Here is a 25,029-nt window from a genome sequence, read left to right on the forward strand (position 1 = left end):
TTGATCTCTTGTATTTGACACTTGGTGAGATCTACCACTCTGGCTCGCTGTCACTACCGGGGTATGCCTTCTTCCTCAACTTCCATAATGACTTTTCACGCGCAGCAGCTTCACGTTGGTGACGACTGTTGTCTTCCACAACGGTCATCCAGGGCACATTGCTGGCTCTCCGTATCCTCTCGCGCAGAAGAGCAAGAGTTCGGTCATGCTCTGGATCACTATCATTGGCAGAGTCTCCAGTTTTGCGCGACCGGGATGCTGACATCTGGTAACGACGTTCTGCTGCACGAGCGGCATAGTATTCTTCACTGATAGCCCAATTCGGGTTATCAATTTGACCACGAACCAGTACAAGGCCATGGCCTTGCTGAATTGACTTTTCAAGGAGGGAAGAGGGAATAGGCGTGGAGAGTTCAAGCTTGTGCGTAGAAGTATTGATCGAGCGGACCAAAGCTAGACCGAGGCAATGCGACGATCTTGGATCCAAGGGAGTGCAACTGCCGGACCCAACGAAAAGATATGGAAGGTCTTCACGTGTTCGCACAATGCTTGCAGACGCGGCAACCTGTATTGAATCACTCAAACCTGGGTTCTCTGAATCCATGTCCATGTCCGAGTCATTCGAGGCCGCAGGTCTTGCCATTTCACCTGTGATGGCGCTCGGCGATTCCACTGCCACGATACCTACAATAGCTCCTTCGAGAGTTTCTTGCAAGAGATCAGGGTTGATCTGAGATCCCATGACCATGATACCCGTGATTCCTTGCCGTGAGCCCGCGTATTCCACAGTGATAGGTCTGGTACGGGAGAGGGGAACATCCGTCCACAATGGTGTGCTGAGGTCAGTCGGATGAGACATGTGGAAGTATGACTGAATTTGCATGGCGCGTAGTTGAGCGCTTGATCGGCTCACAAAATCGGTGGGCTGCGAAGGAAGAATGGTCATGGGGACGCGAGCTTCACGGGCTGCCAGAGCCAAAGGATCCACGACCTCTGATGGACCCTTTTCGCTCATATAAACCACATCGGAAAGACCGAGTGTTCTGACCAACCATGTTGCAACCTCTAATCCTTGACCAAAGATCCAACCAGGATAGTTGATAATCAGAGGGCACCGAGGATACTTGTCCAGCAACGAGCGATATTGATCCATCAGATCCATGACAGCCATAGCATAGTGGTCCGGGTCTTCTTTGGGTGATGTTGCACCAATATGATGCGCTCGCACCATTTCACCGTCGCGGGATTCGTCCAGCGATGGGTGGGTGAAGGGCGGACCAAAGAATGGAGAGCGCACGCGCGCAAGATAAACCTGGCCCATAGGGGCAAACTCGGGCTGACCTGGGTCTAGATCCAGGAAAGCAACACCGTCCGTATTCGTGTATCCAGTCTCGACCTCAGGCGCAGCACTGAGAACATGGTTCAATAAGTAGCGACTGAACGTAGATTTTCCTGACGCTTTAGGACCGCATACCAGAACACGAAGTCTGCTTTGGCGCTGTGAGAGGGCTTTCATCGAGGCACTCCATTTCTTGTCGAGATGAAGGGGTCGGAGATGTCTGTTCATGGTATCATCTGACGATGTGTACAACTGTCAAATCAAACCGTTAGCCTTGGCTTTGCACTCGAATAAAGGAAAGGCCACTCACAACTGAGAAGGTTCGCTTCGAGTCTTTCGCAGCGCCCTTCAAAGTGATTTTATCTGCAGCTGTGTTCTGACCAGCCCAGATCTTTTGATATAGAGGGGAAAGGTCCCGGAGACGGGCGATGCCGCTGCTGCAAGACTTAAGCTCGACTTCTGCTTCACCGTCAATGCCAGAAACACATTTGATAACTGGCAAGGAGTGTGTCGAGGGAGCATAGACTCTATGCACTTCTGCGGAAGGGTGCAGTTTCGCGCCCATCAGACTAACAACGCCTCTTTTAACCCAAAGTTCATAATGACCAATCAGTGCAAGATTCTGTGCCAAGTCAGCAAGGTCACATCCATCAGTCGGGTAGTTTTGTACATACTGCTCTCTCCTTGATACGGACACAGAGAGTGTTACCGTCACTGTAAACAATGTTGTTCTTGTTCAACCGAGCCTTTGATAGAGGGAAGTTTTGGAGTTCTGCTGGAATTTCCGCGGGCGATTCATAGCCATCGGCATCACCCGCGACAGATGCAACTTCGTCCTCATCCATTTCATCGGCATTTGCGACTTCCTCTTGCTCGGACTCAACGTCTGATTCCTCGGGGGCATTCTCCGGCTCCGGCTGGGCTTCAGACTTATGAGACCGGGTGACCCTTGTAGGCTGTTCTGGCGTTTTCTTGGCAGGCAATGGCTCATCTTGTTTCTTTGCTGCCCTTGTTCGTGGGTGACGCTCTCCATTTGGTTCAGTCTCGGCTACTTCGAGGGATCGTCGCGGCTTTTTCGAGGGCGGCTCGCTTGCAGCTACAGCTTGTGGCGCCGCTTTTGGTACGGCTGGCTCCAGCGCTTGTTGCTGGCGAGCTTTGCGCGCAGCGAAGGCTGCGAAAGCGCTCAGCGGAGCTAGAAAACGACAGGCGTGTTAGCTTTACATTGGCGTCGCGGGGCATGGATATGTGAAGCTTACCACCTGCTTGTTGTTTCTCGGCCTTTCTCTTCATTGTATGCAATTGACCGTAGTGAGAGTTAGAGAGAAATCGACCGTTTTGATAATGCGGTCCAAGGCCGATAAGCAAAAAAAGTTGGCCTGTGGTCCGTGCTCCCGCGGAGCAGAAAAAAGATCGGCCGTTCAATTCGAACATTCTCACTCAACGTCAACTATTGCGGAATTGCGGGTTCGCAATTATAATCCCTGGAAAAAGTTTTGACCGCTTCACTGAATTTGCATCGTGGGACTTGGCTGCGCCAGCACTCCGCGCATCTCTTGCGAAAGCATCATCGGTCTTCGTTTTGCCCGATACCTTGAACAGCCGCCATGGCATCCGATAGCGATAGCAGCTCGAGCAGGTCGACCTCGCCCGAGCCTACGACTAAGCAAGAAAAGAACATGAAGAAACTCTCGAAGGCACAGGAATCAAGCTCAGATGAGACCTCGAGCTCGTCGGGCTCAGACTCCGACAGCGACTCGGACAGCTCCAGTGAAATGAAGCCTACAACCTCGGGCGAGAAGTAAGCGGTTCTCAATTCTAATACCAACATACAATGAGACTAATCTATGCACCTTCAGGGTCTCAATTTCCGGTCCTCAGCCCTACAAGCCCCCCGCGGGCTTCAAGTCTGCAAAGAAGCAAGCCCCGCCATCCTCCAAAACTACCTCCCTTCTCTCCAACCTCAACGGCAAACAAATCATCCACCTCACAGCCCCTGCCTCTCTCCCATTGTCCAAAGTTAAAGAGGTGACCATGTCCAAGGTGATGCAGGGCGAGCCGATCCTCAGCCATGACGGCGTGAACTACGGTATCCCCACCGAATCTTTCTCAGAGGCCGGCCTCCCCAACAAGTCACTTCTCGTTTTTGACGAGAAGTCACAAACCTACCGCACCGCAGCCGCTAGCATCCCCAGTTTCCACGTCCAGGAATTGATCGATCTCCCAAGCTCGGAAAAATCAGACGCCGCAGTGGCAGCACTGCGCGAGGTAGTCAAGCCCGCCAGGCCTCAACCAAAGCACTTGAAAATGCGATTCCGACCTGTCGGAACTGCCGCTGCTGGCCCAGAAACCTTCGGCTCCAGCTCGGAATCCGAAGCTGAAGTGCCTTCGTTCAAGGTGCCCAAGGGAGAGGAGCGCAAGCGGAAACACGATCACACTGAGGCTGATGCTCCTCAAGCGGCGGCTGTGCCTCGCAAGAAGTCAAAGAAGCGCTCGCAAGAGAATGGCGATGATGAGACAAGGCCTAAGAAGTCTAAAAAGTCCTCCAAGGACAAGGAGGAGAAGAAGCGGAAAAAGTCCGAGAAGGCATGATCTGGCGTTTGGTTTTATGTCTAGCTTTGTTTTTACGACATTTTACAAATATTATGTACAATTTACAGTTTCATTTCCCTTGGTATTCCCAAGGTCGTTGCGTTGTGAGTTTCACTAAGAGGGCATTTATATTTCGATCTTCCAATGATCTTGCAAATAGCGATTGCAGCTCTAAGCTGATGTCGAGAAGTAGATCCCCGGCATGGGTACCACGTTCACCTTTCAATGTTCCACAGACCGATGCTTGAGGTTTGCATGGAAGTTCTCATGCACACTGACGATCTGAACTTTCTTGCCATCCGCATTCAGCACGCCTCCTTTCTCACTATCGTCAGTCGAGCTACGCTCCGCAATTTCCCACTCAGTACCAGCAGCAATTTCGAGATTCTTGCCGCGAGTTTCTTTGACGAAAACCCAGCAGAAGCCAGCAGCTACGATGTCAAAGCCCATGAAGATCAGAAAAGTGTTTGCGCCAACGTTTTTGATCATGTAGGGACTCGCGAACGAGAAGCAGAAAGATGATGCCCAGTGAGCAAGCATGCTGACTGCCAACCCTAGAGCTCGAATCCGCGTTGGGAATATCTCCGGTACATAGGCCCAAGGCAATGGACCCCAAGAGCAGTTGTAGATCTATTGGTAGATTAGCAAATATCCTGTGCGTCTAGATGGAAAATGAATTGACTGACCATAATGTCAAGATAGATCATAGCAACCGTCGCCCTTCCAGCAGAGGTAACATTAGTCGCAGATTGAGTCGGGATGTAATCGACAATGAGTGCAGTGATGAGCATGCAGATGGCCATAAGTGCAGCGCCACCGGCGAGCGTCATACGGCGACTAAATCTCTCAGCCAGTACCCAGATGAAAAAGGTACTAGCAATGACCTTGACGGCACCAAACAAACCAGTCAACAGCATGTTACGGTTCGTTCCACTGCCCGCAATCAGCTTGAAATACTGTGGTGCGAAAACCGCCAGTGCACTGCTGCCCGTGGCATTTTGAAAAATGAATAGCAGAGGCCCAACAATGAAGCGGAGTCGATTGGCTGGCTCGAGAAGCTCTCGGTATGAGAAGCCCTTGCGCTCTGCCTGCTCAGCCTGGAGTCCCAGCTGGGTCTCTGTGAACTCTTCACGGGTCTTGATGCCTTCGCCGCCGCGAATCCAAGTAATGGACTTCCAGGCCTCGTCGGTGCGGTTTTGTGTCAGTAGCCAACGGATCGATTCCGGTAAGGTGAAGGAGCCGATGAATAGGATTCCTCCTGAGATCAGTTGCAGTCCAACGGGGATCTGCCACTCGCGAGAAGTGCCCGCGATGGAGTTGCTCTTGGCTACACCCTGCTTGGTGGTTAGTGTCGTTGATCCTTTTTAGGGCTAATGGTAGAGTTAAGACCCACATAGTCAATCCAGTATGCTGTGAACACACCCCATGCATAGAGCCATTGGTAGAAAGAACCACATCGACCACGGATCTCTTTTGGTGTCATCTCTGCTGAGTACATGGGAATTACCACACTCTGACCACCCATGCCCAGACCAGCAATGATACGGCCGATATACCAAGCTGCGAGGGAGTGGGTTTTGATGACTTGGATTATGACGCCTATGATGAAGAGAGCCGTTGAGCCGAGGATGGTGAACTTGCGTCCATATTTGTTGGTCAGTGGGTAGATCACTGCAGCTCCAATGAAAGATCCCAGTTGCTCCAACCCAACTGTGAGCGAGGATACCTTGGACTGGGATTCAGTCTCGTAGCCCAAGTCTGCTTGGAAGGATTTGTAGGTTAGGATACCACCTGCAACACCCGAGTCGTACGCAGATAGGAAAGAGGAGATGCTGTAGAAAGTATATCAGTTTCTATCATGATATCACTGTCCATGAGCTGACATACAAAACAATGGCTGCCAAATGATAGGCACGGAAGGTGCCAAGACGGGTGTTCAACTCTGGAATCGTAAAAAGCCCCATTGCTGATATATGTCAAAGCCAGAGAAAGAGAGAATGAAAGAAAGAAGCCAGGAAATAAGAAAAGATCAAGCACAGGGATATTTCTATCCAAGGGGCCTACTCTTTAGATTGGGCTCTGTTTGAGTTCCAGCAAAAGGCCAAGGCGACATGGCTGTTGCTTCGCATATAAAGGCAAAGCTTCTACATAGACATCTCTATCTCATTGTGGGTAGATACAAGGATGTTCTTGCGTGCTGGGTGTATACTTCCGCCAGCCGATAGCCGATGTATGCTTGCTCGCCTCTAGAGCACGCCTTCGCGCTCAGCGATGGTGCTATCCTCATAGTGACTGTAACCACATATTCTAGGGGATCCTCACAGCATATCAGCTCGGGCTGAAAGGATTTGACAACGCGCGTCCGTTCGCAATGCCTTCGGGGTGATTGTTGATGCAACGTGCTGGGCTAGATCCAGTACTTTGTAAGGGGTTTCGTCGGCTGACTTGGGTCTAGACTTACGCCTTGAGAGAGGCCGTAAATATTCGCGAGCTAAAACGCACTCCCGGGCTGCTCATATACATAGGCTTAGGAGTCGAATGTGATGATTTATATAGAACCTGCTCCATCTATAATCAACATATCTCCGACATTAAGGCGATCCCCAGATGCTTAGCACTCTATGTTGACCCACTCCTCTATCATTTCTTGCTAAGACAAAGAGATATATGGTCTTTGGATCATCCCAGATCTAAGGATAAGTGAAACTAAAGCAAGGAGATGCTAAGAGAACATATATGTGGATCGCCCCGGGTCCTGGATGGCCACAGGCTGGGGTACCTTGGTGACATAAGCATCACCTGATTGCATCACATGCGATAGCTAATGGTCTCCTTCGTTTCTTTGTATCTGTATTGTCTCTGACCTCTGAAGAAAGCGTTCTGTATTCCTTGCTTCATTTATAGACATAGCGCTTGGTTGGAGTGTGCATGATTTGACAGCTTCAAGCCCGATATCATCTCCGGCGCCCAAGCTCCAAGTGCTTATCGGGGATCCTCCGTACGTTCCACCTTAGGCATTCCACGTTCATCGGCTGACCGCATTAGCATGACAGAGTCATTTGCAGGTCTAGCTTGACGTGTTCTAACTCCTGACTGGTGCAGTGTCTATCGCCCTATCAGCACCGGCCATTCACCTGGCTCGAACCTCTGACTGCCCGACCGGTGATTCACCACAGTTTAGCATCCATCGTCCTTGACCTGTATCCGACTATATCAGTATATCAATAAAGATGAGACCATTAAGAGACGATACCAGACGCCGGGCAGACCGGCAGATGAGCGCAAGTATGAAACCGACTTCGTCGAGCCGTCGTCCATTTTCAGACCGTATACCAGAGAGATTCAAGGATGGAGATGATGCACAGTTTGATTTCACAGCTCCGCCGCGGGGGATGGGAACACGGGATGGAAATGTGCACTATATGCAACAGTCGCTTTTCTCCATGATTGCCGCTGTTGGATCTAAGTCGGACTTTCATACTCGGTTTGATGAATCAAGCGATAGTGATGCGGAGGAGGATGTGGATGAGAAGTTGAGGATTTCTAAAGAGAAAGTGTCATCGCGGGCGCCGACGACATCATCGGCGGTACCAACATCATCTCGCGCGCCGGCGACATCTCCTGCACCACCGTCAGCCCCTCACCCACCGATTGAACCCTCTGAATCAATACTATTCGGAACAGAAGAAAGAGGCCGTCGCCATCGGAGAGCATTGACTGACAATAAATTTCCACAACGGCCACCACTGTTGGACTCGAAAGACGACGCCGAGTCGTCCCCGAGCTCGATACTTATGGCTCCTACCCCGAGACGAACTCGCAGTGCCACGCCGAGAGCAGCCCCCGTTTTGAGTCGCATGGTAGAAGCACAAACCCACTTTGATTCCTCAACCGGACCGCACTCACAATCCAACTCTTCCAACCTCGGCGAAACTATGGAAGAGTCGCACTCGTCTGCGTCAGCTCTTTCTACACGGCTGATGGAGATGTTTGGGTTTGCACAACCTGAAAAGGTTTTAGTCGAATATGCTTGCTCACTCCTTCAGAGCATGCTTTTACAAGGCTACATGTATGTGACTGAAGGTCATATCTGTTTCTATGCCTATCTTCCAAAGAAATCGAATGTGGCGATCAAGTCCGGGTATCTGGCCAAGCGCGGTCGCAAGAACCCCAAGTATAATCGCTATTGGTTTGCTCTGAAGGGCGATGTTCTTTCATACTACCCAGATCCTTCGAATCTTTACTTCCCCAGCGGACATGTGGATCTTCGATATGGGATCGAAGCGTCTCTTGCAGAACGCAAAGACGGCGACAAAGACAGCGATGTCAAAGACTTTCAAGTCACCACAGACCAGGGAACATATCTGTTTAGGGCAGATAGTTCCACCAGTGCGAAGGAATGGGTGAAAGCTATCCAGAAAGTCATCTTTCGGACGCACAATGAAGGAGACAGCGTCAAAGTCTCCTTCCCGATTGAGAATATCATTGATCTGGAGGAGAGTCCAATGGCGGACTTTGCCGACACATTTAAGATTCGAGTTGTGGATAGCGGCGAAACATATGCAATTGATGAGGTATGTCGTGGGTCAATTAATGGAATGAGTTCGTTCATTGCTGATCCAGTATAGTACTTCTTTTCGTTCTTCGACTCGGGCCAGGATGCATTCAACTACATCAAGAGTCTGGTGAATGCGACGAGTATGAATGCAGTGGAAGGGTCACCCAAAAATCAAGAGTCAAATCAAATGAGCCAGAGAAGGCAGACCGGCAGTCGAGTCGCAGGTCAAAGACCAGATACTTCACCCTTGAAGAGAGGCTCAAGTGATGGACATGAAAACCAATCAGCGGATTCGTTTGCCGAACATGGGACAGCATCTTCTCCCATTGTACAGTCTATGACAGACACGGCCGAATCTGCCAGTCAAATACTGAACCGAAGTGATGTTTTCCACTCACCTACTATGCGCGCAATGCGAAGACGCTCGTCAGATGTTGGAGAGACTATCCGACGCTCCGACGAGACAACTCGCTCTGCTTCTGCGCAACTGGACTTGGACCGAGCCGGTCGGGCTATTGACAAGAGTGATGCTCTTGATCAGTCCGATGTAATGCAGGCATCTAGCCTCGGCTCAGTTGCTCATCTTAACGACCTCGTCAAGGCGGGCGCTTATCCTTTCCAACGCGCAGCTGGATTTGCAGACTACGTGAAAAACCGCTCGAGACAGATGAGCACCTTGTTGGCAACAGAGTCAATGGGTTACATTGAAAAGGTTTCTGGTATGTGGACCGGTAGCCAGAAACATTACGGTGAGCGGGAAGGGCCATTACAAGGCCAAAGCGTTGATGCAGAGGATGAAGGCGAAGGTGGACTCAATCATGGGGATCGATTCCGTGCCCACTTTGCTCTTCCGCCAACTGAAAGATTGCAGGCGACATACTATGCCTACTTGCATCGTGTGCTCCCGCTTTACGGCAAGATCTACATCAGTCAGAGAAAGCTTTGTTTCCGCAGTCTGATTCCCGGGACCCGGACTAAGATGATTTTACCATTCAAAGACATTGAGAATGTTGAAAAGGAAAAAGGCTTCCGTTTCGGATATCAAGGACTCGTCGTCATCATCCGTGGGCATGAAGAGCTTTTCTTTGAGTTCAACGCTTCAGAAGCACGAGATGACTGCGCAGTCACATTACATCAAAACCTTGAGTCTGTGAAATACCTGGTGGAGTCTGGCTTGCTTGCAGAAGAGGAAAGGGACGAAGTTGAGGCGGCCAAGGCTGAACACCGCATGCTCCAGGAAGCCAGATTGGACAGCCCCGAGGAGCATGACACACGTCCTACGCTAAATGAAGACTCATCCGAGATACACCCGTTCTTTGATGACCCTCGCGCCTCTATAATAAATTTCAAACCCGCCGAACCCCTCCGAATCACTTGCCTGACCATTGGCTCTCGAGGTGATGTGCAGCCGTACATTGCACTTTGCAAAGGACTACTCGCAGAGGGACACAAGCCGAAGATTGCAACACACGCTGAATTTGAACCATGGATCAGAAAACATGGGATCGACTTCGCACCTGTTGACGGTGATCCTGCCGAGCTGATGCGCATTTGCGTTGAGAACGGAATGTTCACATACTCCTTCCTCAGAGAGGCTTCACTCAAGTTTAGAGGGTGGATTGATGATCTTTTATCATCAGCATGGAGAAGCTGCCAAGGCAGTGATCTCTTGATTGAATCGCCAAGCGCCATGGCCGGAGTCCACATTGCAGAGGCTCTTCGAATCCCCTACTTCCGGGGCTTCACCATGCCGTGGACGAGGACCAGGGCGTACCCGCATGCATTTGCGGTGCCAGAAAACCGAATGGGCGGAGCATACAACTACATTACATACGTCATGTTCGACACCATCTTCTGGAAAGCCATCGCAGGCCAAGTCAACCGCTGGCGGAACAGAGAGTTGGGACTGAAGGCTACCACGCTAGACAAGATGCAGCAGAACAAAGTCCCATTCCTTTACAACTACTCGCCTTCCGTGGTGGTCCCTCCTCTCGATTACCCGGATTGGATTCGCATTACAGGATACTGGTTCCTGAATGAAGGCTCAGACTGGACCCCACCAGCTGACCTGTTGAACTTCATCCAACGAGCCAGAGCAGACGGCAAAAAGATCGTGTACATCGGCTTCGGATCCATAGTCGTTTCAGACCCGTCTGCCCTGACACGGACCGTCATCGAATCAGTCCAAAAAGCCGATGTCCGCTGCATCCTCTCAAAGGGTTGGTCAGATAGACTAGGCGATCCAGCCAGTGCAAAGCCCGAAATTCCTCTCCCACCAGAAATCTTCCAAATTCAAGCTGCGCCCCACGATTGGCTCTTCTCTCAAATCGATGCCGCAGCTCACCACGGCGGAGCAGGAACTACTGGCGCAAGTCTCCGAGCCGGCGTGCCTACCATAGTCAAGCCATTCTTCGGAGACCAGTTCTTCTTCGGTGGCCGAGTGGAGGATCTAGGCGTTGGAGTCTGCATGAAGAAACTAAATGTCAGCGTCTTCTCAAGGGCACTCTGGGAGGCTACGCACAGCGAACGCATGATTGTGAAGGCGCGCAACATGGGCGTTCAAATCCGAAGTGTAAGTTGCTCCACTATTCCAGCCAAGTGTGAGGTTCCTGATACTAATTTCGTTATAGGAAGATGGCGTGGCAACTGCCATCCAGGCCCTCTACCGTGACCTTGAATACGCAAAGACATTGGCTCGACAGAAGTCTCTTATCTCATCTACCCCCTTCTCTCCTACCCCCACTGCAAAGGCCTCACCTGATGGAGGCGATGATGATATTGATGATATCGAGGAGTGGACTTTTGTTGGTGATGAGACTGGCATTGATATCTCGAAGCGGGTGCGCGAGCGAGCTGCTTCGGATGCTGATAACCTTGCTTCAACCCTAACATGATCGAATATTGTGTTGCAACCTTGGAAGCTGAAGTCGGATAGTTGGTCAGCACCTCTTGTGTTGGGCGATGTGATTGGTGTTTCTGTTTCTATTTCTATATCTTCTTCGGTTCATCGATTCTGTTGCGTTTTAATTTTCTTTACTGGCCTGTTCACGAATCATGACTTGCATTTCTTTTTCATTCTGTGCATGAGGCGTTCTTCTTTTCTATATATCACCAGGTACCAGGCTTGATCAAGGCTCCCATTACGAGTCTTTAATATCCACGACATTTGATGTTTCTGATTGATGCGTTCCTCCGATTTGACATTGAATCCCAGATGAAAGGACTGGACTGAGTTGGGGCGCATGGACATTACCAAAGAACAGGATAGATGGCAATAATTCTATAAGATTGATATTTTCCTGATACTCATATTCATATTTTCATACCAAATCCAATCATCCCCCAGCCACCAGGGCGCTTAATCTTTTATTATTTCTTTTCATCGTCTCCTTTCCCTTCAGCCTTGTCTTTGCGTCTTTGCACAACATCCCAGTTGTACACTCGCGCCGTGGCAACCTCCAATGTCTATAGGGTGAGGCTGTCAGTAACAAGACCAGATACATATATAGATACCTCGCAACTGCATAGATATATCTATACGTGAAAAGGGGAAATACGAACCGTAATCTGCTCGCGCAAGAATTCCAGATCCTCCTCGCAGTTCTTCAAGCTAGACTGCGCAGCCGTAAGCTTCTCATCCAGCATAGTCTCCGCCTCGCCGAGCGGGTACGCAAGCATGACATTCGCTCCGAGCCAGAGGTAAACCTCCTCCGCATCAGCGGGGGAGATGGAAGCGCGAGCGTAGAGGGTATCATTGAGTTCAAAGTTCGTCTGGAGGTCTGCGTCGGGGTTTGACTAGAAATAGTAGACGAACATCAGCATTCCGTTCCGAGTCTTCTTTTTATTTTCGCCATATGATATTTTTTCCTTCGTCTTTAATCTCCAACACTACTCCGTGGTAGGTGGTGCAGGGCAATTACCTCCTTGCGCAACTTCAAAAACCGAACCATCTCAAGCGTCTTCTTGATATCGGGGATCTTCTCGCGCAGTCCCTGGGCGCGGCGTTGGGTGTTGACCTCCATGAACTGGTACTTGGAGATCATCTCCTGGAACGAGCGGAGGGTAGGCTCGACCTCCTCGCGGGAGGAGACGTAGTCGCTGACATTGTCGATGAAGGGGGCGACGGGGATTCCGCGCGGGTTGGTCTGTGTTGTTGCGGTGCTGGTGGAGGGGTTAGTTTGGGGATTGAGATGAGATGAGATGAGATAAAAGGGTGGGGGATAATGGGGAGAGGCGTTCAATGAGAGAAAAGGATAAGGTAGACAGGGGAATTGTAATTTTAATTGACCGTACCTCTTTTTTGAGTCCGCCATGGCTGCGAAGATGTTAAGAAGAGAAGATGACGATGTGGGGAGGGAGCTTAACTGCCACTTTCGTTCCGCCTGCTAACTTATCTCCGCTACCTTCCCTTCCTCCCTACAACCTACAGTCCACAGTCTACAGTGACTGGACTGTACTGAATACCCAGAATGGTCCTCCTCGTCACAACAGACCGCATTCTCGCCGCGCTAGACACAGTCCCAGCTTCGCGCCGCGAACAACTAAACCTCCCAGCCAAGCTGGAAACCAATGGTCCGATAGCTCACGAGCAACTAATCCGATTATCGAGATATCTCCAAACGGACCCGGAGTCCGAATACAAAGACGCAACAGCGTCCAGCTCATCAATTCTCAATTCCCTCCTGCGCGGCACGAAGGTCTATGTACCGCCGCCGCCGCCGAAGCCTGAGCCGGTATGTGCATGTGGTAACGCGACAGCTACACATCAACATCTACATCTACATATACGCACAATCAAATCAAATACAAATATAAACAAAACTAACGCCCGTTACCAAATAGACACCAGAATACCTAGCCACAAAAGCAACCCTTCAAGCCCAAGTCGACCAAATAGCCTACAACCGCCTCCTAAACCCAACAGCAAACCAAACACCCGACCACCACGATCCCTACAACACGACCTCCTCCTCCGGATTCAGTAGCGCCGGCGATCAAGACACGCTCACGCCATCGCTGGTGATAAACATCTTCCTCTCGGTCGTTATAACCGGTTTCAGCGTGTACTGGGCTCTGACGAAGTTTTCTACGCCGGATATTTTGTATTCTGGGTTTGCGTCTTGGACGGCGGGTAAGAGTCATAGGGGTAAGAGTGGTGGTGGTGGTGGTGGGGATAGACAGGGAATTTCCGAGGCTGTGCGTGTTTTGCTTGCTTTCTTTGCTGCTTTGGCGGTTGCGGTTGCTGAGGCGTTTTTGTATGCTGCGTACTCTGGGAAAGTTGAGCGGGCGAGGGTTAAGGAGAGGGGTTTGAGGGAGAGGAAGGTTTTTGTTGGGAGGGTTGGGGAGGATGGTGGTGAGGGTGAAGGTGAGGGTGAGGGTAGAGGGAGAAAGAAAGAGGGAGGGGAAGGGGTTAGTGTTGATGTTGGTGATGGGAAAGAAGAGATTTGGGGGAAGGGCGTTAATGGTGGTGTTAGGAGGAGGGTTAGGGAGAAGTGGGAGAAGGAGAGGAATGGGGTGGCAGAGTGATTTGAGGCCTAACCAGCTAACCAGTGTGTAAAGTCACAGTTTGTATAATAGCTTAATTTATATCTGGAATACATGTACACATAACTACAGTAGAAACGGTTAGGTTGAATGCTCTTGGTATTCTATGCCTAAGCTGTAACAGTCATTAATCTAATACGGATGCTATGTGGTCGTTAGTTCTCGTTAGGGCTCGTCCACGCGAGGTCGAGATGCAAGATGAGAAAAAGAAAAGAGAAAGAAAGGAAGACATAAAGAGAAGGGATATCTCAAACCCGTTTCTCAAGGAGCAGCTTGCCGTGAGGAGTTTCACAGTCAAAGCCCTGCTCACGGCTAAAGACCCGCTCACCACGCAACCAAGTCTCGCGAACCATACCGCGCAGCGTACGGCCCTGGTAGGGCGAGCACTTGTTACGGAAGAGCATGGTAGAAGGCTCGACAGTCCACTCGGCCGAATCATCAAAGACACAGATATCAGCATCGAAGCCGACGACCAGGTCACCCTTCTGCGATTGCAGGCCGACCTGGGCGGCGGTATTGGCGCAGCAGAGACGGACGACGTCTTGCAGGGCGTTCTTTGTGTTTTCATCTTCGGGGGAGGAGGTCAGGCCCTTGCGGCGGCTGAGGTCTGTCCAGAGGATCGGCAGGCCCAGGCCGACGGAGGAGATGCCACCCCAGGCTGAGAAGAAGTCGCCCTTGTCCTCGTCCTTCTTGGTGGTGCTGGTGCAGTGGCCGGGGACGTGGGGTGGGAGTTGCTTCAGGTCTGGTGTGCAGGGGGAGTGGTCTGAGACGACGGTCTTGATGACGCCGTCGCCGGAGTGCTTCTCTAGTTCTTCCCAGAGACCGTCTTGGTTGAGCTTGGAGCGGATGGGTGGGCAGCACTTGTGGCGGGTGTCGCCGTCGCGAACTTCTTCGGCTGCTAGGGAGAGGTAGTGGAAGCAGGTCTCGGCAGTGATCTTGACGCCGGCGGCGCGGGCTTCCCGCAGTAGAGGGATGGCTTCCATGGCTGAGAGGTGGACGATGTGCAGGGGAAGATTGGGGGCGAGGTGAGCCAGGGCCAGAATGCTTTCGATGGCATAGGTCTCAAAGGATGAGGGTCTCGAGGCGAGGAAAGTAGCATACGCCTCGAGAGGGCCAGTTGGTGCGGCCGGAGCATCAGACTTCTGGACTTCATCACCCACGGATGCAGTGATAGGGGGCACCATCTCAGCGTGGAACATGAGGGTAGTAGGCTCATCAGCCAGCTCGGCCATGGCCTTTTTAATATCTTCCGTGCTGACAGCAGGGAACTCATCGACCTGTCTATAGTTAGCAAACAAAACCCCACAGGGACTTGGTATTAAAACTTACACCACTGTCAATTAGGAAGCCCTTGAAGCCACGGACACCCTCCTGAACAAGAGCCTTGAGCTCATTGGCATTGCCGGGGATAATACCACCATAGAAGCCAACATCCACCCAGCATTTACCCTGAGCAGCCTGAATCTTCTCCTTCAGACCGTGCACAGTAGTGGTGGGCGGGATAGCATTGAGAGGCATATCAATCACGGTAGTGACACCGCCAAAGGCAGCAGCCTGGGTGCCGGTGTAGAAGCCCTCCCATTCGGTACGGCCCGGCTCGTTCAAGTGAACATGAGCATCAACCAGACCGGGCAGCAACACATGCGGCGAGTAGTCGGTGTAGGGAGTATCAGCGGGGAATTCCGAAGCCGGAATCACGGAATCGAAGACGGCGGTGATCTTGCCGGTTGTCCGTGAGATCACGACGGTGGCAGCAGTCAGACGGCCGGAGATAACGGCGCGCGACGAAGCCACAACGGCAATCGAGGGCATGTTAGCGGACGCCATAGTGAATGATTGATTTTTTGCTTGCAGTATACTCTAGCCGTGGCGGTCACAGAATAGGAATAGAGGGACGTCTGGGGTATATAAGAAAGCTGGAGAAGATAAGCCGACGAGATAGTATTGGAGCAAGCCAGGACAGAGATAAGGGGTCTGCTGCATATAAATAACCCAACCGCCTCGAAAAATCGGCATGGCCCACCTCTATTCTCTCCACCCTTCAGTTGCCATTACTCGATCGATTGAACATCCCGACGTCGGGTGGTCACGGCCGGACAGAATGGGCTCGAACGCGGCTCATGACCACGAATACCCTCAACCTTGCCGGATCAGGATGCGCACAGGGCTCCTCAATGGATAAGAGTCGCTCGATTCCGTCCCCTGCAGATGTACCTGTATATGCCTGTATGTATACTTTGACAGGCCAGGGGTACTGAATTTGCATGTTGCACCCATGGAACAGCGCCACCACAACCGACGTGGTTGGGCGAGCGGCGGATGCAGCGAAAATTTGCATCGGGCACCTCCGATGCAATGCGGGCAGTTCCTGCGCTTATCAATGGCCGTCGGATCCGCGTTATCAGCCCTTTACTCGATCAAAACTGTCGGCTTTTGCTTCTTACTCGATGGAAACCACCTCTGTCGGCTGAGAGACGTTTCATCTCCGACAAGCGTAGACGCCACTCATCTAAGGTGGACTCTGGAGTTCTCATCGAGTAAAGTGGTCGCCATATCTGTTTCATTTTCCGGATGAAATGAAGAGGTTGAAGAGGAGAACTGGGAATTTTGCGGGGTTGGCATGTTGAGGGAATCAGGGATTCTTCAGGGATGAGGTGAGTCTGTGAGTGGTCCAACTGCTGAATGTGACCTTCCGGTTTGGCCTTTCTCTTCTTTGCGTTTACTCTGGTTGCATCTCTACTACAACGTCTACTACAGCTCTACAATAGACAGATATTTTGAGAAAAATAAGGGTTTGAATTCATTAGGCCCCTTTCCCTTTTTCTGGGGTTTCTCTTATTTCCGCCTTGGTTTCGGCTCAGTCTCGTATACCAGAGGCCACCCCGTTAACGAGGCATGCACCCCGTAATGGCCTGCATGAGTAGCCATAACCCCTCTGATGGCCACATGAATGAAATGTGCAGCGTAAAGTAGAGATCTAGGCCATCAGAGGGGTTGCTGTGACAGCCTCACAGCGCAGCATCAACCTCCCCCACCGCGACGACCTCGCCGTCGTCGTCACACGCACTCTTCTCAGCGGCGACACCACCTTCCTCATCCACGCTGTGCGCGCCATCACCGGCCGCCTCCAACGCCTCCAACGCCTCCAGAAACCCATAGACCCGGCCCATTGTTGCGTTGATGTGGTTTTCGGGCGTAACCACATACGCATCATTGGGCGCATGGCCGAACAGCGACAGCTCCCACAGGTATTTGCGCTCTAATTTATCCCGAGGACCGCACCAACTCAGGCGGAGCAGATTGCACAGCACGTATGAGCTGGCCCAGTCATGGTCAGCTGGTGGTCCATTGCGATCGGCTCGTTCGAGCATGTAAGCTTCGCCTTCGACGAGGCAGGGGACCTCCTTCATGGTTGGGTTGGCGTGCATCAGCTTCATCCACATCAGGACTTTGTCCAGACTACGCGGCAGCATGGCGTTTATGTGCATGGTCTCACCGGCTGCATAGCAGTTGCAGCCCCGGGCCCCGATGCCAATCTCGTGCGAGCCCAGAGGAAGGTCGGATCGGACCCAGCCGCGGCAACGGTCTCGCATGAACGACGCGAATGAGTTTGGGAAGCGCAGGTCCGGAATGGTGGCAGGGTCGAAGATTTGACGGGGATCGACGAGGGTCATGTTCGAGATGAACGTACGCCAGAACGTCCCTATTGAGAGGATGGGTTAGTATGTGAAGCCCTAAGGTCTGTTTCGGAGAATGCACTCACAGTTGTCTTTCAGGAACTTGTACATGGCAAAGCCGCCCTCCGCGATGCCCAAGACATCGATCTGGGTGTTTCCACGCATCAGAGGCATGAGGATGTGCTCAAAGACATACTCCGTGTGCTCGTACGGAGTGCGGTTTCCGGGGATTTCATTGCGACGAGTGGGGTCACGAACAGGACTGATCAGAGAGGGTGCGTCACGCAGCCGGAAAGTCTCGAGGGACTCAGCAAGCTCTGTCTGGGGATTCCAGAAGCGTTGAGCAGGGTTCAAGACGACAAGAGCCATGTCTCCGAGAAGGCTGCCCTGGGTCAGACACATTACCAGGCGTAGGATGGTGCCGAAGAAGAGACCTTCCTCGAGAGTGTCGAGGTATGAGAAAATCCCCATGTCTTCGGTTTCGTCGCCGCACACGACGACAATGCGCTTGGCAATTTCCAGGTTCTTGGTCACAAGGACTTTCGTGCGTGGTCCGCCCTCGACGTCGGCATCTACAGGAATGGTCATGGTTTCTATGCCCATGGCAGCCAGATCGAAAAAGACCAGACGGCGAACGGCCTCTGTGGTTGTGGTTTTGTCAGTTGCTGTTTACCTCGAATGGTGTATCCCAACATGGATACGGGTGAGGGTACTCACGTTGAAGTGCATGCGCTTCCAGCTTTGCGATGCGCTCATCCTTGGACTTGTCAAAGATGAAGCCTTCCTCAGGGTTGCTGATCTTGCGAATGCGGCCAGTCTGATTGACGAAGTAGCTGCGCCGGTTGATCTTGTGTTAGCATGGGGGAATATGAGGTTTCATCAGAGACAGGACGGGGTCTCACCCGAGGCTCTCCAGGGTGTTGCCAAAAACAGGGCGAGGAGGCAGACTAGATTCAGGGATGTTGGTTGACATCGTTGCTGGTGGTATCAATCGAGGATTGATCCGATGAGGATACGAAGTGCTGAAGTCAAGACTGAAGTGGTCTTGGTTATGAAAGAAAGCGAAAGGAAAGATGGGAGGATGGCAGGAAAGAAGAAGGAAAGGTGAGAGGTGAAAGATGAGGGCAGTGATACGGGCAAGGTAACTCAACGACGAGACGACGACGATACGATCCTCAGTTGAGACTGAGCTTTCCAACAGGGAAAGAGAAGCACGATGCAATACCGAGAAGAAGAGCTTCCGAAGAGAGAATTCTCTTGTGAGCGACGCTTTGGAAGCTTTGAGACACGAAGTATGAAATCAGAATGAGTCCCGGCTTGCTTTTGCTACCTGGAGATACCACAAGGGGCTGCAGGGGAAAAGCAAACGACGCAATACGCAAAAAATACGGAGAGAATCGTCAAAGAAAGCCTCACTCATTACGAGCAAACAATACCAGCAAGGCGACAGAAAACGGCCATTGCCTCAACGGCAGGAGCAACGCAAGACGAGTGACATGACCAAGTATTCAATCGAAAATGTGAATAGCATCATAAACAAGATCATATTTGCATACTGTACAAGCTTCAACCCAATTGAAGCGAGAGATAAACGCCGCGCAACCCACTCGACCGGAGATCTCCATGCCCCAGAGAAACCGGCGACAACACACCTTAATGATTTACCAAGACGCCTTCTTGACACCAGGGAGTTCACCAGCAAGAGCCTGCATACGGAATTGGTACTATAGATCGGAAGATCAACATGTCAGCAATGGAATCATCAAAACCCCGAGGCAATCGCAATCGCAATCGCAATCGTAATACAATGGCCAGTCATTCAATCCACTCACTCTGTTGATTCTGAAATCGCGGAAAACACTGCGAGCAGTACCAGACTCTACACAGCGGTTCTTAATCTGCGTAGGACGAGTGTAGGCGTGCATCTGAGACAATTGAAGCTGAGCCTGAGCGCGGACTCGGCCAGGGAGGGAAGTATTGCGGATCATGTAGCGGAGAGCTTGGCTATTGCGCGCAGCGAAAAGAAAAAGTCAGCAAATGAATCTCAATTCAACGCCAAACTTTACAGCAATGCGTATACATCGCCGGTCCAGCTGGTCTGCCTGCGGGCAGCGACGGGGTTCATTTCATACCGTTCGGGCTCGGTCTGCTCAAAGGCCATGCGCTTGTTGTGGTCGCGGATCAGGCGGGTATTCGTGAAGCCAGAGAGATCGAGCTTCTTGGGCCGGAAGAGCCCTGCCATCTTGGTCATTTTGGCGGTTGCTTTTTTGGTTGGATGTGTCGAGATTGAGATTGAAAGTCGGGAAGCGGTTGGCTTTCGGCGAGGCGGAGTTGGAGCGAAAACTGGATGCCCGATTTGGTTTAGCGCCGTTGATGCAGGATTTCACTGGTGGTGCCTTTCAAGCACTACGTTTCTTATACTTTGGTTGATAGTTTTGTTATCGTTGGAATTTAAATGCTGTTGGGATATGGAGGGTGATGTAGGGATTTTTCTACGGTCGCACAGATTGGTAGGCTTTGTAGATTAACCCTGCGTTTGACAATACTGCGCTGCGTATGTGACGTATAGAAGCTCTACAATATCGGTAGCGCTACGTTGCCCATGACCGGAATACTCGGGTCACAATAGCCCGCCTATTTCAGTACGTGGATAATTATGCCAGCAGAAGAACAGTACGAAAAAAGAGGCAATCCTTGCCGGAATGGTACTGGTACAGCTTGTGAATTGATCCAAGTCACCCCCCATCGAGGGTATGATCTATATGCTCGGAAAGGGGCAAACTGCCCGCAGAGGAATCACAGTAAATGCAAGCCGGTCCGTGATGACCTAGACCATCTCCGCCCGCACACACATCGCGACGGTTTCCGCCCGCTCCTCTTTCACACAAGGAAGCGGGATCTCAAAGCCCATTCATTGTCGACCGAATTTAGTGATCAGCCTTGCCAGCGGGCTTAGCGTTGGGGTTGCGGGGGTCGTTCTTGAACTCGGCGGCTGTGCGGATTTGACGGTTAGTTAGACGTGCCCGGGACGACCATCGGAGTTGGATTCGCGTATGTTGTTGTATGTGCGAAACTCGGCGATGACTTTTATGTATAGCTGCGCGGGTGGGACTCACTGTTGGACAGAGTGTTCTGGAGAGAGTTGACGCCGTAGAGAACAATGAGGCCTAGACGGGGGATTCGTTAGATTGAAGTTCGATCAAGCGTCCCGGATGTGTAAAATAGCGAATTTGCAATCAATTCGGGTCCGGAATATCAGGGCAATATGGGATATAGTATTTAGGCGTACCGGCAGCGAAGAAGGGAGTCAAAGGCTTGGCTGTAGTTGAACAGATGCGTCAGTCGTTGGTCCATGTATAATCCTCCCACGGGGCGTATCCGGGGTCCAAAAAGCACATACCCAGAGCGCCGGGGAACTTCTTTCCGAGGAGAGACATTGTGGCAGGTAAATCGAATGCGAAATGAATTCGGTGTTCGGGAAGATGGAATGGCAAGAGGACGGAAGAGGAGAAGTGAGGTTTGGAGGTTTGCCCGGTCCCGAGATCACGCCGCCTTAAAGGCGGTGACATGCCGCTTTTACCGCCCGATCTATCCCGACCATTGTAAACAATCAACTTCTGTAACTCTGCAATTCACACACCATGGCTGCTTCACTATCTTCGTGCGTTTCATCGTTACAGTCCTCTCTTCATATCTTGGACAACTCTATTACCACCCTTGATTCGGGTGTGAACGACTTTCCACGACTATGTAAAGTCCTCCAAACAACTCGAGTATGTTCAAAGCGCCAACAGAAATAGAAGAATCAAGGAGTCTGACATTGATTACTGGAATAGCATTTCGAACTCCTCCCCGAGCCAACGTTACGCGAAGCACAGCAATCTCTCCTCGATGAAATCACCCCCAGCATAGCCCACCTGCTCACACTATCCACAAACCACGTTGAAAAGCTCGCGCGCCGCGAACAAGGCCTCAAGGCAAAATGCGACCTGCAAGAGGGCCGTCTCTCCTCCAATCCTGAGAGTCGATCATCAGCAAGTCGCCAAACCCAAACCAATGCACTGCGGGGTTGCATGGCGGGGTCTGGGTCGAATAACGCAGCCAAAGCGGCCGAGCTGAGACGCCTCCAGCAGAAGAAAGAGCGGCTCAAGTTTGCGGTTGATCGATTGGAGCTGCAGAGTACACAGAAGCAGAGGCAGTTGAGGAAGAGTATGGCTGCGCAGTGAATGGGAACTACTACTGGATCAGATCACGACTATCTATGAAAACGCTGCATGTTTATGCAGCTACTAAGGGCTCGACCAGGCACGGATTCACCGCCGATGCTGTCATGAGAAATACCCAAGGCGACTTTGGAAGAGCAGCGGCTGTTTTGCCCAGGCATTATGCCCTTTTACCCGAGCATTCGAAGACAAGCCTGTTGCAGACAGGCAGGCATTTCGCTGGACGGGGTTAGTACATGCCTCACCGGCGACAGATTCCAAGGCCTTCCAGGCTACACTTCTACTATGTGGATTCTCAAAAAGCTGTACGAGGATTAGGGCACGACGGGAACGAAGGGCTGGAAGGCTACAGCCCTAAATACGTGAGTCTATGTACATTCGAATCAATTTCCAAATTTCGGAGTGAAGATGCTATATTTACATCTGTAGAAAGGCGAGAATGCGACTATAGTGTACAAGATCCATCCCCTCCCAATGCCAAATGCCACCGCCGCAGCGAATATTATACAATAGATCCCCGGGTAAAAAAAGCGCCATCCAAATAATGCAAAAAAAAAAAAAAAAAAAAAATCAGCAATCTAATCACTTCCAAGACGGGAAAAGACCAATCCAACTATTCAGCAGACATCTTACTCTCAGCCTGCCTCAGCTTCTTCTTGTCATTATGCTTCTTCCAACTAGGAATGCGCTGCCCCCTCTTCCTCACAGGAGTATCAGAAATCTCCTCCTCGTAATCATAATCATCTTCCTCATCCTCATACTCATTCTCAAACTCGCCATCCTCATCATCACGCATCTTATTCGCCGCCCGACGAGCCAAGCGCTCCTTCTTTCCCTCGCCGTGTTTCTCGCCCAGCTTCAAGTTCCGCGGGATACGAGTCTTCGCGCCTAAAGCCCACAAGTCACCCCAATTCGACTTGCGAGCGTCGCGGTAAGCCTGGCGACTATAAGAGCGGGGGACAGTCCAGCGCTCGATATTGCCAGCTGGCGTGCACAGATCGAAGATGACATGGCCGCGGCGTTTCATGGGTGGGTAGACGGCGCGAGGGAGAGCGAGGGGGTGGAAGGCGAGTTTATCGGGGATGTCGGAGGTCTCATCTTCGAAGCCCTCGAAAGCAGCGTCTGTGGCTGCAGCGCCTTGTTTTATGCCTTGGGTTTGGCGAAGGTCGACGCCGCGCTGGACGGCGATGTAACTGAATTTGAGGTCTTCGTGGTTGCGGTCCTTGGCGCCCATTATACGTTGCAGGAATGGGGGGCGGATGTACCGTTGCTCGAAGTGGCAGTAGTCTCTGCGGCCTTTGGTTGCGCCTGCGGAATTGTGCATTGGGCAGGTGGAGTGGTTGGTGCAGGGGGCGATGATCATGCCGGGTTCTTTTTGGATTACTGGGCTTTCATCGGGGTCATCGAGGAAGTTGTCGTATTCTGTTGAACCTGGGCTGGCAATATGGCGCTTCAGGAGCATTTCTCGTGCTCCGGCGATGGCCTCGAAGCCCTTTTGTCGGCCTTTCTCGAGGAGAATAAGGATACCGCCGTTGGGGTTGAGGAGGGCCCATAGGTTTTCAACGTGCTGCTTGCGCTCATATTCTTCTTCCAGGCCGAGGAGAGAATGGGGTGCGATGATGACATCGTACTGCTTGCGCTTGGGAGCTTTACGCGAGTCATCAAATGTGGGCTTCTCGCGAACATGGACGTAGTCGGGCAGACGCGGGAGGAAGGTGGTGTTGTCGAGCATGGCGGATGCACGCATCTGTAGGGCTACCGAGCCTGTTAACACGGTCGATCGCCCGTATGGGATAGGCAAACCCTCAGGGTGGTCGGGAACCATGAGCTCGTATTCTGCGCGGATGATATCTCTCCAGGCTAGGATACCGGCACCACCACCGCTGGCATCGAGGACATTTGGTCCGTCCTCTTGTGAGATCAGACGACGGATCCAGTCGGATCCCATGCGCTTGCGGATCTCAATCATGACGCTGAGAGTCGATGCGTAGATTCCAGGGTACAAGGCTGCCAGGTACGCATTGGCCTCCATTTCTCCCATCTGCCTTTGCGAAGCATGCAGAGGAATGGGAAGCTGCGGTAGTTGAGCACGGGGAGGTGCTGTCGTAGTCGAATGAGGCAACCCCGGTCCTCCAAACAGATTGCGTGCAGTTTCAGCGATATGTTTGTTGGAGAACTCCGACAAAATGATTGAGATGGGACCGGTCAGAGTATTCTTGGGCAGATGGATAGTGCTGGGATCCGTCCCAGATTTGCCCGCGAGGGTGTTCGGGTGCATTCTAGGAGCTGTGTCGGGAACTGCCTCATTCTCAAATTTCTCGAGCATAATCTCGCCACCCAGTTGCTCTGCAACTTCCCTCGTCCGCCTCATGGCAATGGTTTCTTCCTCCTCTGGGGGAACATCCATGTCATAAACAACGGGTACATCATCCTCAGCGGTATGATTTTCCTTGTATTCAACCTCCTCCCAGTCACCTTCGCTAGTCTCACGCAGCAGACTGGGATCCTCGTCACCTTCCTCCTCAACCTCCTCAAGCATTGGCTCTTCCTGGCGGAAGATAGGTTCTCCATAAAGTCGGGCATAGATCTGAAGCTCGGCATCATTCAACAACCCTTCCGGCAATTCCTCTCCAAACCGCTGCTTGACGAGATGCACCCAGGATTCTGGAGTATGTTCATCTCGCTGGGTGATCAACTCAACGAGCTCGTTCACCTCATCTTCTTCCCCCATAAGTTCCAACTCTTCCAGTATCTCCACCATCTGAACCTCATTTTCACCAATCTTCTCAATCAAAGCGTTGATATCGTCCGCAGCCGTCTGTTGGTCCGTTTTGCTGGATTGAGGCAAGTCTGACGCCGCCGGCGCAGACACAAACCCCCGCTGAGGCTGGCGCCGTGTTGCCGCATACTCGGTGTTCAATCGGCGTACAAGGCTGCTAGAGCTGACCAGGGGTGAGGCTTTTCGTGTAAAGGCGCGCTGTTGGGTTGGGTTTACCCTGCAGGCAGCTCCGCGGAGCTGTCGCGACCCAGAAGGGCGCGCAAATGTGCGCAGTAACTCGCGCGATTGTGACATTATAGCTCCTTATGCTGAAAATAATG

At 51.7% G+C, this 25,029-nt stretch overlaps 13 protein-coding genes across 13 annotated transcripts; 5 read left to right on the plus strand and 8 right to left on the minus strand.

Annotated features, from left to right (window-relative positions):
- Window positions 1-31: 31 nt before the first annotated feature.
- grc3 (uncharacterized protein) lies at window positions 32-2,629 on the minus strand (the record flags this gene model as incomplete). The annotated part of the gene is made up of 4 exons (XM_058517097.1): window positions 32-1,591; window positions 1,650-1,961; window positions 2,014-2,531; window positions 2,596-2,629. 4 exons carry the CDS (start codon window positions 2,627-2,629, stop codon window positions 32-34), a joined length of 2,424 nt encoding a protein of 807 aa, XP_058370743.1.
- A 314-nt stretch (window positions 2,630-2,943) lies between these two features.
- On the plus strand, window positions 2,944-3,928 carry N7446_008353 (DNA-directed RNA polymerase I subunit RPA34; the record flags this gene model as incomplete). The annotated part of the gene is made up of 2 exons (XM_058517098.1): window positions 2,944-3,137; window positions 3,196-3,928. 2 exons carry the CDS (start codon window positions 2,944-2,946, stop codon window positions 3,926-3,928), a joined length of 927 nt encoding a protein of 308 aa, XP_058370744.1.
- Window positions 3,929-4,150: 222 nt separating this feature from the next.
- On the minus strand, window positions 4,151-5,892 carry N7446_008354 (sugar porter family MFS transporter; the record flags this gene model as incomplete). Its single annotated transcript, XM_058517099.1, has 4 exons — window positions 4,151-4,558; window positions 4,615-5,262; window positions 5,322-5,760; window positions 5,816-5,892. 4 exons carry the CDS (start codon window positions 5,890-5,892, stop codon window positions 4,151-4,153), a joined length of 1,572 nt encoding a protein of 523 aa, XP_058370745.1.
- Window positions 5,893-7,215: 1,323 nt separating this feature from the next.
- Window positions 7,216-11,380, plus strand: atg26 (uncharacterized protein; the record flags this gene model as incomplete). The annotated part of the gene is made up of 3 exons (XM_058517100.1): window positions 7,216-8,502; window positions 8,557-11,058; window positions 11,117-11,380. 3 exons carry the CDS (start codon window positions 7,216-7,218, stop codon window positions 11,378-11,380), a joined length of 4,053 nt encoding a protein of 1,350 aa, XP_058370746.1.
- A 475-nt stretch (window positions 11,381-11,855) lies between these two features.
- N7446_008356 (tubulin-binding prefolding complex subunit PAC10) lies at window positions 11,856-12,799 on the minus strand (the record flags this gene model as incomplete). The annotated part of the gene is made up of 4 exons (XM_058517101.1): window positions 11,856-11,951; window positions 12,048-12,281; window positions 12,407-12,647; window positions 12,780-12,799. The coding sequence occupies 4 exons, from the start codon at window positions 12,797-12,799 to the stop codon at window positions 11,856-11,858; spliced, it is 591 nt and encodes a 196-aa protein (XP_058370747.1).
- A 156-nt stretch (window positions 12,800-12,955) lies between these two features.
- Window positions 12,956-14,012, plus strand: N7446_008357 (uncharacterized protein; the record flags this gene model as incomplete). Its single annotated transcript, XM_058517102.1, has 2 exons — window positions 12,956-13,219; window positions 13,329-14,012. The coding sequence occupies 2 exons, from the start codon at window positions 12,956-12,958 to the stop codon at window positions 14,010-14,012; spliced, it is 948 nt and encodes a 315-aa protein (XP_058370748.1).
- A 266-nt stretch (window positions 14,013-14,278) lies between these two features.
- N7446_008358 (allantoinase alX) lies at window positions 14,279-15,857 on the minus strand (the record flags this gene model as incomplete). The annotated part of the gene is made up of 2 exons (XM_058517103.1): window positions 14,279-15,307; window positions 15,360-15,857. 2 exons carry the CDS (start codon window positions 15,855-15,857, stop codon window positions 14,279-14,281), a joined length of 1,527 nt encoding a protein of 508 aa, XP_058370749.1.
- A 293-nt stretch (window positions 15,858-16,150) lies between these two features.
- On the plus strand, window positions 16,151-16,571 carry N7446_008359 (uncharacterized protein; the record flags this gene model as incomplete). The annotated part of the gene is made up of 2 exons (XM_058517104.1): window positions 16,151-16,256; window positions 16,315-16,571. The coding sequence occupies 2 exons, from the start codon at window positions 16,151-16,153 to the stop codon at window positions 16,569-16,571; spliced, it is 363 nt and encodes a 120-aa protein (XP_058370750.1).
- Window positions 16,572-17,038: 467 nt separating this feature from the next.
- N7446_008360 (uncharacterized protein) lies at window positions 17,039-18,680 on the minus strand (the record flags this gene model as incomplete). The annotated part of the gene is made up of 4 exons (XM_058517105.1): window positions 17,039-17,733; window positions 17,794-18,348; window positions 18,425-18,540; window positions 18,610-18,680. 4 exons carry the CDS (start codon window positions 18,678-18,680, stop codon window positions 17,039-17,041), a joined length of 1,437 nt encoding a protein of 478 aa, XP_058370751.1.
- Window positions 18,681-19,368: 688 nt separating this feature from the next.
- N7446_008361 (mitochondrial 37S ribosomal protein uS14m) lies at window positions 19,369-19,958 on the minus strand (the record flags this gene model as incomplete). The annotated part of the gene is made up of 3 exons (XM_058517106.1): window positions 19,369-19,431; window positions 19,540-19,711; window positions 19,840-19,958. 3 exons carry the CDS (start codon window positions 19,956-19,958, stop codon window positions 19,369-19,371), a joined length of 354 nt encoding a protein of 117 aa, XP_058370752.1.
- A 427-nt stretch (window positions 19,959-20,385) lies between these two features.
- N7446_008362 (F1F0 ATP synthase subunit i) lies at window positions 20,386-21,215 on the minus strand. Its single transcript, XM_058517107.1, has 4 exons — window positions 21,108-21,215; window positions 20,997-21,026; window positions 20,824-20,874; window positions 20,386-20,699 (listed from the first exon to the last, which is right to left on the minus strand). Exons 1-4 carry the CDS (start codon window positions 21,142-21,144, stop codon window positions 20,635-20,637), a joined length of 183 nt encoding a protein of 60 aa, XP_058370753.1. The 5' UTR covers window positions 21,145-21,215; the 3' UTR covers window positions 20,386-20,634.
- Window positions 21,216-21,348: 133 nt separating this feature from the next.
- On the plus strand, window positions 21,349-21,933 carry N7446_008363 (DASH complex subunit SPC19; the record flags this gene model as incomplete). The annotated part of the gene is made up of 2 exons (XM_058517108.1): window positions 21,349-21,480; window positions 21,544-21,933. 2 exons carry the CDS (start codon window positions 21,349-21,351, stop codon window positions 21,931-21,933), a joined length of 522 nt encoding a protein of 173 aa, XP_058370754.1.
- Window positions 21,934-22,543: 610 nt separating this feature from the next.
- Window positions 22,544-25,003, minus strand: N7446_008364 (tRNA methyltransferase RSM22; the record flags this gene model as incomplete). The annotated part of the gene is made up of 1 exon (XM_058517109.1): window positions 22,544-25,003. The coding sequence occupies one exon, from the start codon at window positions 25,001-25,003 to the stop codon at window positions 22,544-22,546; it is 2,460 nt and encodes an 819-aa protein (XP_058370755.1).
- Window positions 25,004-25,029: the final 26 nt, after the last annotated feature.

Source organism: Penicillium canescens (assembly GCF_028828765.1).
Source record: "Penicillium canescens strain IBT 15451 chromosome Unknown utg000005l_segment0_segment0, whole genome shotgun sequence".
NCBI lineage: Eukaryota > Fungi > Ascomycota > Eurotiomycetes > Eurotiales > Aspergillaceae > Penicillium > Penicillium canescens.